At 38.9% G+C, this 14,933-nt stretch overlaps 1 protein-coding gene across 5 annotated transcripts in view; it reads right to left on the bottom strand.

Moving 5' to 3' along the window:
• The window catches only part of AASS (aminoadipate-semialdehyde synthase), a 62,415-nt gene that overhangs the window by 35,345 nt on the left and 12,137 nt on the right, over positions 1-14,933 (bottom strand). For 4 of the 5 annotated variants that reach the window (XM_047849779.1, XM_047849780.1, XM_047849782.1 and 1 more), the window contains exons 3-11: positions 14,588-14,764; positions 11,792-11,876; positions 8,691-8,758; positions 8,436-8,582; positions 7,424-7,502; positions 7,169-7,296; positions 5,631-5,779; positions 4,101-4,223; positions 3,601-3,712 (exon numbers count right to left, since the gene is read on the bottom strand). In XM_047849779.1, coding sequence (XP_047705735.1) covers positions 3,601-3,712; positions 4,101-4,223; positions 5,631-5,779; positions 7,169-7,296; positions 7,424-7,502; positions 8,436-8,582; positions 8,691-8,758; positions 11,792-11,876; positions 14,588-14,764 — 1,068 coding nt within the window. Of the gene's footprint in view, positions 1-3,600; positions 3,713-4,100; positions 4,224-5,630; positions 5,780-7,168; positions 7,297-7,423; positions 7,503-8,435; positions 8,583-8,690; positions 8,759-11,791; positions 11,877-14,587; positions 14,765-14,933 lie in introns of those variants that run through there. The other variant, XM_047849783.1, reaches the window with a different exon arrangement.

Genomic DNA, 14,933 nt, shown 5'->3' on the forward strand with positions numbered 1-14,933 from the left:
ATTTTCATTTGGGATCCTGAAAGACTGCATTTTCAAATAAATGATGAAGTGAAAGACATCAGATTTCTAAACATCTAAAGCCTGGCTTTGCCCTTCTGTCACTGAACTGAGGTGATTTTCTCCCTGCCAGAAACAAAGGAAATCTTCTCTGGAGAAAATCACACAACATCCAAAGAGCCTCAAATCATCTCTACAATTTTACATACACAATATCTAGCATTCAATTAAAAATAAACATGCAGGGACACCTGGGTGGCTCAGTCGGTGAAGCATCCAACTCTTGGTTTTGGCTCAGATCATGATCTCACGGTTCTTGGCATCGAGCCCCATGTTTGGCTCTGCACTGACAATGTAGAGCCTGCTTGGTATTCTCTCTCTCCCTCTCTCTCTCTGCCCCTCCCCCACTCATGCATCCTCTCTCTCTCTCTCTCTCTGTCAAAATAAATTAAAAAATTTTAAAAATAAAAATAAAAAACATGCATATTAAGTGATAAGAATTTACTGAAACCAAGAAAAAAAACAAAGAACATAAACAAATCCAAGAAGTTTAATGGAATTATCAGAAGTGAGTTTAAACTTTGATGAATACTGTCAAAAAATAAAATAAAATTTTCACCCCAAAAGGCAAAACTAATCCATACATACAAGTCAAGATAGTAGGTATCTTTTTTTTAAATTTTTTTGGGGGCGCCTGGGTGGCTCGGTCGGTTAAGCGTCCGACTGCAGCTCAGGTTATGATCTCACAGTCTGTGAGTTCGAGCCCCGTGTCTGGCTCTGTGCTGACAGCTCAGAGCCTGGAGCCTGCTTCAGATTCTGTGTCTCCCTCTCTCTCTGCCCCTCCCCTGTTCATGCTCTGTCTCTCTCTGTCTCAAAAATAAATAAACGTTAAAAAAAATTTTTTTTTAAATAAAATTTTTTTAACGTTTATTCATTTTTGAAAGACAGAGAGAGACAGAGCACAAGCAGGGATGGGGCAGAGAGAGAAGGGGACACAGAATCTGAAGCAGGCTCCAGGCTCTGAGCTGTCAGCACAGAGCCTGACGCGGGTCTCGAACTCACAGACCGTGAGATCATGACCTGAGCCGAAGTCGGAAGCTCAACTGACCGAGCCACCCAGGCACCCCGATAGTAGTTATCTTTTGAAAGGAGAGCTGGGACAGTAGAGGGAGGGGTATAAGGGGATTTCTGGAATGCTAACATTGCTTTTTTTTTTAATCTACACAGTGTTCACATAGGTGTCTTTGTGGTAATTTAACATGCTGTATACTTGTGTATCACTTATATGTGACACTTTAATTTTCATGCTATTATATAATGTAAAAATATATATTGTTCTTTAATGAAAATTATATTTAATCAATGTACTTATCCCCCATCAAGTACATAGGCTAACCCTGAATCACACTTTACCGGGAATTCATTAAACTGGCTTGCTTTTCTCCTAGTATCTATATGAGATCAACTCTACTGGATGAATACATTTTTAATGTTTATTTATTTATTTTGAGAGACAGAGAGAGACAGAGAGAGAGGGAGCAGGGGAGGGGCAGAGAGAGAGGAAAAAGAATTCTAAGCAGGCTCCACGCTGTCGGCGCAGAGCCTGATGTGGGGCTCGAACCTACAAGATCATGAGATGGTGACCTGAGCCAAAATCAAGAGTCACACTCTCAGTTGACTCACCCAGGCACCCCAATGAATGGCAATTTTGATTAAAGACAAATAGGAATGAAAAGCCGTTGTAGGGTCCAATGGAAATATACTTATAACTGAAGTTTTGAAACGTAGTAATTTGTGAGTTGAAAATGGCTTATAACAACTTTTTTAAGTGGTAAGTGATATTAGAGCAGCCATACAAAAACACATTTCAAGAAATTAACAGTCAAATCCATCCACAAGACAAACCAGGCCCATATAGAGGAAGAGTTGCACCGAAAACACATAATTTAAGCATTCAAAGAGAGGAATTAAAGCCAAAGGCTCACCAACAGCTCTTCTACATACTCCAAAAGTCTACTAGAGTCCAGTTGATTCTATGTATTATGACTGGCGCATTTCATCTTAGGCCTGTGGGGAGTTCTAACGGACCATTCCTCCTGCAGATAACAACTACAAACTCTGGACAAAACACAAACAAAACCAACTACTTGAGGGCTTCCGAGAATGAAAAAATAGCTGGCAGTTTTTGGAGGAGCGTCAAAACTTGGAAGAAATAACCATCACGTAGTTTCCTTTGCCCAGCCTTTGGCACTGCCCAGGATGGGCAACGTGGTGCAAAGACATAGAAACACGCAGCCAGCTCACTACTTTCTGATCTAAAAACAGGAATGGAACCCAGAGCAACCACAGCCTCCAGAATGTGAGGGGGGATGGCAGAGGGCACAGATTCGGAAAAAGCGAAGTCCAACTTTCATGTGAACCCTATTCCGAGTCTCAGGATAACCCCCAAACTGAGCATCTGCAGGTCAAGCAGCCCAAGGAAAGCAAAGAGCTGAACTTTTATTTGAACTACTCCCCACCTCAGGTGAGACAGAGTTTTCAATTTAAAGCTAGCCAAATTAAATGTCTGCTAAAACACACAAAAAATCAACACTTTGAAGAGAAATGTAACGATCCAGAATCTCCACAGCATAGCTATCCACATCACCCATGACACACTCCAAAATTATTCAACTGGAGAAAACCAGGAAACTATGACTTGACCCATTTTCAAGGGAAAAGACAATCAATAAAAGTTCAGCCCCAAGCTGACCCAGAAACTGGGAAATATGATGCAAAGACTATAAAGTGGCTTTTCTAACTATGACTATGTGATAAAGAACAGTACATTCATAAGGTATGAAAAGATAGAAATTCTCAACAGAGAAAGCGAGTATGAACGCTTAAAATAAATACTGGGGGTGCCTGGGTGGATCAGTCAGTTGAGTGTTTGACTCTCGATTTGGGCTCGGGTCATGATCCCAGGGTGGCGGGATCGAGCCCCACCTCGGGCTCTATGCTTAAGCTTCTCTCTCCTGCTGCCTCTCTCTCCCACTGGTGTGCACACTCTCCCTCTCTCTCTTAAAAAAAAAAAAGAAAGATAAACACTGAAATAAGAGTGTTTATCTTTGGCAAACGAAACGGAATTTAGAGAGCACGGTATTTCGGCAGTCGATCATTGATTACAGTGAAAAATACACGACCACAACAAAAGCTGTCACTTAACTAAGCATTAGTGACTAACATCCAATAAGTCTCTGTATTTCTGATTTTTCAAATCTATTAATCACAGCACAGTAAGAATGTTCTCACATGCATTGACCTAGATGGCAGGAAGAGTGAAAATAAGGAAAATCTTACCCCACAGGCCACTTTCTTAACAAAATATGAATAATGGAAGATAAATGCTATTATAATTCACTATGAAGGCAGTTATATAATTCTATTCCCCATGAGACAAGCTAGCAGAATATATAAAAGAGTGTCTATAAATACTTTTGAGGGAGGGCTGGTCTTCCATTTTACAACAGATTTCTTAGATATAGAAGACCAGACATCCCTAGGACCACGCTGCAGTTCTGTTGAAAGCCACAGAATTGCTGTGGATGCTGCCAGTCAGCTTACCATTTCTTCAACGTAAGGGTAAAGCATGTCTCCAAAGTATTCTGTAGCTTCAATTGGAAGCTGTGCTGGCAGATTGTCAATGGAACACATCAGAATCCCCGAGCCTTCGACACTAGGAGAAGTGAGATGCTTTATTCAGATGTATACAGTGTTATCTGTAAGCTCTAACTTTCCCAGATGCCTAAACCATTGCATTTGTGTCATAATAATTTAAAGCTGGGTATCAAAGTGTGTAAGAAAAGAAACAAGACTTTTCAACCAAACCTCCCTTCTTCAGCCACCCATCTCCCATTTAAATATAGTATGCATGTATTTAAGTGTTTGAATTTGCATGTTGTTGTTTTTTTTACCAAATTTTTTAATATGTTTGAGCATATCTCTGGTATTTGCATAGCCTTCATAAAAATGTAAAATACTGAATACTTTAAACTACTATACCAAGGTAAGTAAGTGATGTATTATTATGTGTCTCTTATCATCTGCAGCCCCAGCAAACTTACCTGTCATGAATAATATGCTGGTCTGCATCATACATACAAAAGGGATGTTCTATTGTCGTACATTCAGTCATAAACTCTATAGATCCTCCTGTGTCAGCTGAAATGTCACATATTGCCACAAGTCTGAAAATAACATCAACACTCAGATGAAAGTGTGGAATTCTCAACAAGATAAAAAATGAATAGAAGTGAAAGGTGCTTGGAACAACTTTCAGTGTGGATGCCAAATATTTCCTGGGTTCTTCAGCTTTTTTCCCTACACTTCACTGTTCAGGACACTGTATCCTTCTAGGATATAGACAAGTCTTCCCAAGATGAGTTTTAGTCTCCACACACAAAAATAAGGAGAAAAAGAGGGGGATGAGAAAAAAATCAAAGTGGAAAACCGCTTCCCTAGAGAAATCACAGCAAACAGCCTAGTTAAAGTTAACCTATTTAGCCAGCTCTAAATAACTTATGAATATTTGATGACACTGTCTGCACTCTGCTTAGTGGCACAAGGTTTGTTCTGAGGGTCATTGCATGACCAATGATTACAGAACACACAGATACATTGTTCTTCATATAAGGTGAGGTCAGTGTGCCCCCTCGGAAGGTTTGGAATTGTAGGTAACTTTTGGTACAGTGGGGATGAGTCTGTGCTTATAGAGCTACTACGGAATTTTCCATGTTAATACAGGGAAACCTCTAGAATTAAGAACAAAAGCCTCAGCCCAGCTTTTGAAATCCTTTAGTGGTTGACCAAAAATTCCCTGCCCAGTCTCCAACTACCACTTGCCTTTATAAACCCTGCACTAGAGCTAATGTCTTAACTCGCTGTGACTTAAATTGTGCTTTGGTGGTTCCGTATTTATCAGGCACCAATCCTATCACTTGAAATTCTCTTTTCCCTCAGTCCTCCCTTTCAAGCCATGCTGAGCCCAGTGTTCCCAGTTTCTTCTCAATTCTTGTGCTATTTATTGTTCCTAGCATTCTCTTGACATTTACTTCTTGCCAGCTACATGCCTGAGGGTAGCAATCATATATTTTCTCTGTCCTTTAGCTTAGCAGAGTGCAAGGCAGATGAAGCGTTCACAAATATTTATTGATTAATTATATACTCAACATTTAATAATTATTTGAATGCAAATTACATGTCAGGCAACGTACTGGGTACTTGAAGCCAAGATAAATAGGGCCGCTATCCTTAAGGAGATTAAATTTTAATAGGAGGGAGAAAAATCATAAACACAGGAAAATAAATGATCGTGAGTTTCAGAGAAAAAAAAAAGTAACAGACTAGAGAGAGACGGGGCTGGGGACGCAGATCTTTCTGAGGTTACTTTTGAGCTTCGTGTGGAGTTAAGGGAAGAGAGTTTCAAGAGGGAAGGAAGGTTAACTGTCAAATGCTGCCAAGAGATCAAGTAAGATAAAGCAGACAACTAGTCATTAATAGTCAAGTCTGGTGATACATGAATCTCCTATAATGATACCGTAACTAGTGGGTCCAGCTGCTACAAACTGCCATCATTACTGAAGGGAAGTCCTTACTTGTGTGGTAATGTGGGGCAGCCTTCCACACCAGCAACCGAGGACTTGCCCGGAACCAAGAGGCTCTGGACATCTTGGCGAGTTAGTAATCGAGGGGTGTTTTGTTCCCAGTAGATTCCATTAATTAAACAAGTTGTATAGGGTGCAATCTGTAAAGCAAGTGCCAAGTTCAACAAGATAGGCAATAGAGAATTTCAACGAAGTAGGCTGAAAGAGAACTATCAGTAAAGTTCATGAGAAATAATTTAATGTTACTTCTAATTGACTTTGTTATTTGCCAGGTCGTTGGTAGCTTTGTGAGGTGAAGACAATAAATACCCACCCAGAATTATTCCATGATAGAGAAATACGTGAACATAAATGCATTAATATTTCTGTTCTCTAATATAATGCATGGCCAAGAAAAAGGAAAGGACAGAATCAAGCAACCTAGTACTCTATTTCCAGCTCAACCACCAGGAGTGTGATCTACATCACACTACCTCAACTTCTCTAGGCTCTATTTTCCTTACCTGCCAGATGGGGATAATACGTACCCCATTCCTCAAAGGAATGCTGTAAAGATTAAATCAGATAACATCTGTAAGCTCCATGGACGAATGTACTACATGCATACATACATGGTAACTAGGTCATTATAAGTTTTAGGATGCGTCCAATCACCAACACTTCTGTGATTGGGGAAAAGAGGAGGGATGTAAATTTACTAGATTTTTAATTTTTCAGTCTGAAACTAGTTTCATAATTTTTGTTTCTCAAAAATCTCAGGCATTCTCAAGCTACAGGTAAGAGTTCTTCTCTATAGCATGCTCTATATGCTAGAACAGCTAAATTTCATACCAGAATCTAGAATCTTGTTACTCAAACATACTTAAAGTTATTTAAAACATTTCTTTTCACAGTAAATGCACTTTTTGTTTGGTTTATTTTTTTGGTTTTTTGGTTTATTTTGAGGAGGACTTTGCATGACCACTGACTACAGAACACACAAATACATTGTTCTTCTTAGAAGATGAGCCCAGCGTGTCTCCATCAGAAGGTTTTGAATTGTACATAACTTTTTGTACAGTGGGGATGGGTCTTTGCTTATGTAGCTGTTTCACCCTAGTCCCCTGTAACCAATGCCATGCCTCAAGATAGCTGGCTGGGGTTATGAGTGCAATTTGTGACAACAGGTGGGATAAACCTAGGTTGAGATGAAACCTCATAGACATTGTGTTTTGCCAACAGTACTAATTAGTCCAAGATAAATACAGAAAACAACACGCCATGGGAAATGTTTAGAGTTATTGGGCACATGCAGACCTGAAGTAGAAACAGAGACAGCGAAGCAAAGAACATATCCAGCAAAACCACTTAAGCAAAGGCCACTCCAAACATCAATAAAAGCCAACAACCCCTAAGGCCAACCCAAGGGAGTCACGAGTCATTATGGGGAACTGAAAAACAATATATACATTCATAATTTTTCTCCTTGAAAACAACCTAACAATAGTGTGTTATGAGCAACCAACTCAGAAGCAGAGTGTGATACTCACATCAGTATTAAAACGACTTATGTAGCGCTCAGGATATTTGTCATACTCTACAGGATCATACACACCATCTGTTTTCCTGACAAGATGATGATGGCGACTTAACACCGTCCCATAGACTTTTCTCAGGTCTTGCAGAAGAGAAAGAAATGAGTAAAGTAGGTGACAAATGATAAAGGTTTATGGTGATAAAATATGTTAACACAGAAACTGTTAAAAACAGTAAAAGATACATGCAGTCATCCTCCTCCCCCTTACCTCCATTTTGGGAAACTTCTTTTAATTCGTGTGGCTCCACATATTCACAAGGTAACTCATTGAAGATTTCTTGGGCTCCCTATAAATAATGCATGAGTACAAATCTAAAAATCAATAGGACAAAAGCCAACATGGTTTCCCGCAAGGATTCCAATTCGCTTTCCCCACAATTACACAGCTCCACTTGTCCTGCCCTACAGCGAGGATTGCAACCCAGAAGTACAGGTAAGCTTCTGGCACACAGCCTACAAACCAGTTTTTATTTATTTTATTAATGAAACAGCATTAATTGGAAGGAGCTTTACTTTTACTTTTTTTTATTTAAGTTACCCAGAGGAGACACAAGGGTGCTTAGAAATGAAAACATAACAAAATATTCCTATTTATGTTTGCTCCACTGCAGAATTATTTCAAGTGGGGGAATTATATTTCCTATGGAAAAAAATCAGATGGCTATCTCACAGTATAATACAAATAGTGATGTCCTGTTTGTAAAATATTTTCATTGAAAGATCTCTTTTACAATTACAAGTTTCTCTGGGGGATCACAAGTGTCTTCTCAAAACCACCCCAAAAGGAAGAAAGTATGAATTACAATCCTAAATTAGGCTTTCTAAAATCTTACTGGCAAAACCCCAAGTCATTTACAAGAGTTTACATCCTTTGGTCAATTCCAAACTTTTGGACAACACAGTGACGAAGGTAAAACAGACCTCTCTAAGAACAGACCTTTATACCGTTAACAATGACTTATCCCTTTAAAAAGAAAAAGCATTCAAAACCCCTGACAGCTTGGAGTCAACCAAGAGCAAAGAAAATGAGTTTGGACCATCACTTCTCTCTTACTGTGGGAAAAGTACATAGGTAAGAAAAGTACCAAAAACAGAATGCCCACTCATCCAAAAAGCAGGGCTCTAAAATATCCCTAAAATCCTCACACCCTTTGGGTTAGTCTCAGAGTTTTGACTGCTTTACAGAAAGCAGATATTCTTAGAAGTATCTGAGAAGTTACCTTAGATACATTACCAGTCCCTGTGAACACAAATGTCAAGGGCCCTATCGATTTTGGCATCAAACCCAGAGATATTTCATAGCCGGCATCGCGGATGGCTTGCACAGCCTGACTGCTGTTCCTGTAGTTATGAGCCATGCCAATGTGCTGAAAGCAAGCACACACGAATTCAAATTAGTCTACATCCTGAGACATTTACCTGTTCTTAAAGTGTGATATGTATTTTCAAAATGATAAACAAAATACACATCTCACCATAAAAGGTGTGTGATGTCCCAAAGCAAGGAGCCTTAACCCCATTCCATGTAAAATGTTGATCATCCCTATTGCAGAATCAGACCAACAGAAAAACCATTAGTCGGGAGGAGCTGAAGCTGTTTTCTCTGACCATTCTCCAACCTGCTCGGTGCTCTGAGGAAGCACAGACCACAGCATCTCAGATTTGGAAGGGGCCCCGGTGTCTTATCCATCCTCTCAACTGGCGGCCATCAAAAGTACTAACTCAGCTGCATCTCTGTCTATCCCTTCCACTTTCAATCTGCCAGAATGGAAAGAGTGTCCGTCCTCTTCTCTAAGGTTAATCTCTCCACCTTTGCTCCAGATCCCATCTCTTCCCATTCCTTCTCTAAGGAATTCACTCTTGAATTACTATTTCTTTCACTATCCCTCCCTATTAGTTCACTCTTATCAACATTTAAAGACACTTACATTCCTCTTGAACCAAAACTAATGAACAAGCAAAACGAGGTCACCATTGGCCCTACCTGTGACCGCTGTCAGCAATTTTAGTGACCTAAATAGTTAATTAAACTCAGTGGACAATTGTCAGATCTTGACTTACTTGTCAGAGATATTTGGCAACATGGAATCCCTCTTTATTAGAACCCTCTCTTCCCTTAGCAGCTCTGACTTGAAAACTTTCCTCCTACATCTGTAGGTGCCTCTTCCCCTGCCCATTTCTTTTAAACTAGTGTCCCCTGCCCTTTCTTTATACCTTAATCAGCCTCAGGATTCTGTCCAGGGCCTTATTCTCTTCAATCTCTACATTTTTTTCCTTAGCTAATCTCATCCAGTCCTAAATTTCGAGTACTCTGTATGCTGCTGACCCCAAGTCTGTATCTCTAACACAGATATTTCACTTCAAGAACTAATCAGCTACCTCATGGATTTTTCAATTTGGATTCAAACAACGAAAACTCAGCATACCCATAGCAAAGACCTCATCATCCATTCTCCCCTTCTTTTTAGGAACATAACTTGCCCTCTCTGTATCCCTTTGAAATGTTCTTTGATCTTTTTTCTTAAGTCAACTTTTAAAAGAGTAATTTATATTCAATAAAACACACCAATTTAAAATGTATCATTTGATAACTGTGAACATATGTACACGCCCATATTATCACTGACCTAATCAAGATATAGAATATTTCCAACACCCCATTCAGTCCTCTCCAACCCTTTGCCCCAGAAAATCACTCACCTCATTTCTCTCTGTAGAGAATAGTTACTTCTACAGTTTCATATAAATGAAATTATAAGTATATACTCTTTTTTGCGTCTGCTTTGACTCAGCATAATGTTTTTGAGATTCATACATAATTGAGTGTATTAGTAGTTGACTTATTTTTATTGATGAAGGAGTTTTCTATTTTATGGATATATCACAATTTATTTAACCATTCTTCTGCTGATGGACATTTGGATTGTCTCTAGGCTATTATGAACGAAGCTACTAGAAATAAGTATTTACAAAAAAAATTATTCATTTCTCTTGATAAATGCCTATGATTAGAATTTCTTTTGTACATTGATATTCAAGTTTTTTATTTCTTCTTGAGTTGGATTTGGTAATTTCTGTCCTTCAGGGATTTGTCTATTTGACCAACATTGTCAAATTAATTGGCCTATTCATAATATTTTCTTACCCTTTTAATGTCTATAGGATGTATAGTGACGACCCCTCCTGTATTCCTAATACTGGTAAATTGTGGCTTCACTCTCTTTCTCTATTTTTTTTAATCAGTCTAACTGGAGGCCTAACAATTTTATTGATTTGCTTAAAAATAACTAGCTTTAGATTTCACTGATTTCCCCTCTTATCTTTATTATTCTTTTCCTTGTATTTGCTTTGGGTTTAATTACTTCTTCATTTTCTTGCTTTGTAAGATGGAAGTTTAGATCACTAATTTGGACTTTCTTCTTTTCTAATAAAAGCACCAAATGCTAAAAATTTCCTTATAAGCATCATTTTATTTGCACCTCATCAATTTTGGTATGCTGTTTTAAATTTTCATTCAATTCAAAATATTTTCTTTTTTTTTAAATTTTTTTTTAACATTTATTTATTTTCGAGACAGAGAGAGACAGAGCATGAACAGGGGAGGAGCAGAGAGAGAGGGAGACACAGAATCCGAAACAGGTTCCAGGCTCTGAGCTGTCAGCACAGAGCCCAACGCGGGGCTCGAACTCACGGACCGTGAGATCATGACCTGAGCCGAAGTCGGACGCTTAACCGACCAAGCCACCCAGGCGCCCTCAAAATATTTTCTAATTTTTCTGTGATTCCTTCTTGATTTATGGGTTATTCAAAAATATATTGCTTATCTTCCAAATATCTAGAAATTTTCTAAATATCTTTCTATTATTATTTCAAAATCGACTTTATTATAGTCAGAGCACATACTTGATGATTTCAAACATTTTATGTTTATTTAGAATTGTTTTGTGATCCAGCATATGGGCCATCTGGGTGAGTACTCAATAACTGTCAATTAGGTTAGGGTGGCTGATGATGTCTTCCTGTCCTATATCCCCACAACTTTTCTGTCTGCTTGTCTTAACAAGTACAGACCTTCAAGTAATCTAATCCGATGCATGGTTATAACATAAGGTGATGTTTTCTCAACTAAAGAAGGTTCAAAGTACTAATGGGACAAAAGTCAAGTGTAGTTTCCCCCAAACTACAGCTCTTATTCTTTCTAAACTGTTCCTCTCTTGGTTCCTACCCCTGTATCTTTTCCCTTCCTTCCCCCCGTTATTCCTCTTCATAATTTCTCATCACCAAACTGACCTCTCCTAGTCTTCCAGACAGAACTACCGGAAAAGCCAGACCCTATTCATAGTTGTTCTCCTTTTCCCTGATTTTTCTTTTTTAACTTTTGTAATGAAGGTATTTAATGATTTACCTTCTTATTTTATTCCCCTAATATTCATCACCCTTAGGCACACACCCATGTTTATTTTTAGTGGGTGGAAATGAACACTTTCATGCCCTTGCCACAGAAAAAAAGGAAAACACCTAGTTACACCCCAGGCAAATTCAGAAAGTGAGTGATGTAAAACCCTGGCATACCTACCTGCTACACCTGCCCACTGTCCAAATGCCACTACCCGTATTCCTCTATGATCCACCATTTTCTCATAATCGATCAGTCGGATTTCCTGAAGAAAGAATAAAAGATTTTGACTCAGACCCATCCAGCTTCATATCAATGAGTAAGCACATATACGAGCAAGTAAATTTTCACATTTCTTCCTCTTATAAAATATGTCTTCACTAGACTTTATAAGTTACCATTAGGTGCACCATGAACTATTTAGAAAATGCTGGGTCACAAACCAGTAATAGGTTTATGATTTGAGATGAAAGAATGGTCCTAGCAGAGTGCCTAGTGCTCCTTGATGGTAGTTAACGAAACAGGAAAGGCATCAATTCCTCTCCTAGGCCAGCAGCATCCATGGATATATCTATAGCCCCATTCATCCCCATATCCATCCTTCTAGCCTCAAAGAAAACAAGTCCCTCCTAAGGCTAATCTCTGCGAACTGGATCCCAGCTTTTCCCGTGTCCTCCCAGACCACTCTTGAACTTTCTCTTCCTGCATCATCCCTGTGTACACTGCTCCTTCCTACCTAGAAAATAACAACAACCCCTCTCAAGTCCGTACGCACAAATCTCTCATTCTTTCTCTCTCTACCTTCCTTCCTTCCTCCTTCCCTCTTTTCTCTCTCCCCGTCCTTTTACAAATAAGCTTTATTCACAAAGTAGTAGTACATACAGCCTGCTTTTCACTTTCTCAGCTTCACTAAAACCACATTCTTCCCTGTCTTTGGGAACCTTCCCTCTCAGGAATGTCCTGTCAATTCATGGTTAAAAGCTATTGACACACTGTAATTATAGAATGCTTTAAACAGCCATTATATTTCCTTAAATACCTTATGATTTTTACCAAGTGCCTGAATTTCAGAATGTTTAAGATTCATCCAACTCTAAGTAATTGGTTACAAAATGTTGCCAAAAAGCAGCCATGCCTATTCTGCTTCTATTAATTCTCTTGTAATGAACAAAAGTTCATATAACAACAAAATTTCTGAAGTACTTTTTAAGGAGTTTACCTACTTAAGTGAAACCTTCCTCTTATAATATTATTTCCACTAATCACTTTTTCGAACTCGTTCTTCAGAACCACTGGCAATTAACTAGCTGAGGTCTAGCATATTTGAAGTTAGTAGGAATGTATGCCATAGGCCTTTACGAAACACATTTCCTCTATGGCTTTTACTGTTTGTGAAGTCTCCTGTCCTCTGCCTATTCGCAGATTCCAGTCTCGTTTCTAATGCTCTAACATCCTTACCCCAGGACCTGGACATTGGCCTTCTCTACCCACACTCACTACCTACCTCATCCAGTCTCATGTTCTTAGATGCCATCAAGTCTCTGACCACAAAATGTGTCTCAGGAGGAGCGACCCTCCTGAGCTACAAACTCGTATCAACAGCCGTCTCAGTATCTCCTTAAAATTGAATGTCTAAAATCTAAAATCTCCTTACAGGTCTAAGGGACAAATTGGACTCAACGGGCCCTGAACTCAACTCCTGATCCTCCCACCCAAGCCTGCTTCCTCTTGCGCTAGCATCATCTCAGTCTGTGGCAACCTTCAAACTGCTCAGGCCAAAACCTTGGACTCCTCTCCAGTTCCACTTTCTCTCATACTGCACATTCATTTCACCAGTAACTTCTGCAGGATCTGATCTCTAAAATACACTCTAAAATACTGATCTGTGTATCACTACCTCCATTTCCACCTCCCTCATGTGAGCCACTGTCTTTTGTAACCTGGCACCCATACTAATCTAGACTAACAATCTTGCCAATTTTCTCCTTCCACCTCCGATATTATCCACACAGCAAGCTGAATAAGAACTTCAGAGCATGATTTACTCTAACCCTCTGCTCAACCAGACCCTCAGGACTTTGCACTACTCTGCTTTCTGCTTGGAAGTCTCTTCTCCAATGGATAAGACTTAATCCTTCACCTCCTTCAAATTTTTGCTCAATGCCAAATTTGCAGTGAGGCTTTCCCTGATCATCCGATTTAAACTATCACCACCTGCGGTGCCCAGCACCCCTTTTCTCCTTCTGTATCATATTTATCTCCATCACACATATCTCCAAGTGACAGATGAGATGTCTTATTTATATATGTATCATCTGTCTCCTCCCCCTAGAATGTAAGCTCTATAAAGACAGTTACTTTATTGCCATTGCAGTGAACAGTATCAGACACATTGTAGACACTAAGCAAATATTTGTTGAATGAATACTCTACATTTTAAACACCTGATAGTTTTTCCATAGTATTTGTATCTCGAAAATTGATTTTTTTTCCTATATGAATGTTAATAAATGTAAAAGTAATCCCCAATCCAGGTTTGGCCCTACAGAGCTGTGCAACCTCAGTTGAGTCACTTTGCCTCTCGGGGCTCCATCTGAAAAATGACAGAAGTGGATTATATGATTCCTGAGGCTCTTTTCAGCAATAAAATTCTACTTGGTAATATCTGACCAATTGGCCTTATAGACTGCTAATCGTTTGGGGGGAACAATTCTATCATTCTTTCTGTTTGAAAATACAAAAAGAATGAAATATGTTTGGTTTCTCTTATTACAAATTCCAAACTTGCACAGCAGAGGAGCCCTAAAAGAAGCAGAGCCATTCTAGCACTAACTCATAGACCACCTTTCCTACTGAGGTGAATAACATGATGTATTCCCTAGATGCTGAAAGAAAACTAAAACGCCACTTGACATTTAAAAGTAAAAAGAAATATTGTTTCTGTGTTAACATTTATGATTACTGGTCACTAGTTACCTTTCTTAGAATCTCATCCAACAAGCCCATGTTGGCCTCCTGAGCCTTTATTGTGTGGGAGAAGAATGCATAAGTCTTCTTAGACATTAATTTTTCCTCCGGGGGTCTTTTAACTCCCAAAATTAGACAAGCTTCAGAAATATCTTCCTGAAGAATGCCACCAGCTTTAACATATTCCTGGGAATGCAGTTTTGGTTAAAAGTTATTTCCCTGATTTTTTGTATTCACATTTTCTTTAATAAGTAAGTGTAGCAATTAAAGGCACAATCTTTTGAAGGCATTGGAACAAATAACAGAACAACTGCTTCTAATATTTTTACTTTCTGGCTAAAGATCAATTTAATAC

The sequence above is a fragment of the Prionailurus viverrinus genome, chromosome A2, assembly GCF_022837055.1.
Source record: "Prionailurus viverrinus isolate Anna chromosome A2, UM_Priviv_1.0, whole genome shotgun sequence".
NCBI classification, from domain to species: Eukaryota; Metazoa; Chordata; class Mammalia; order Carnivora; family Felidae; genus Prionailurus; species Prionailurus viverrinus.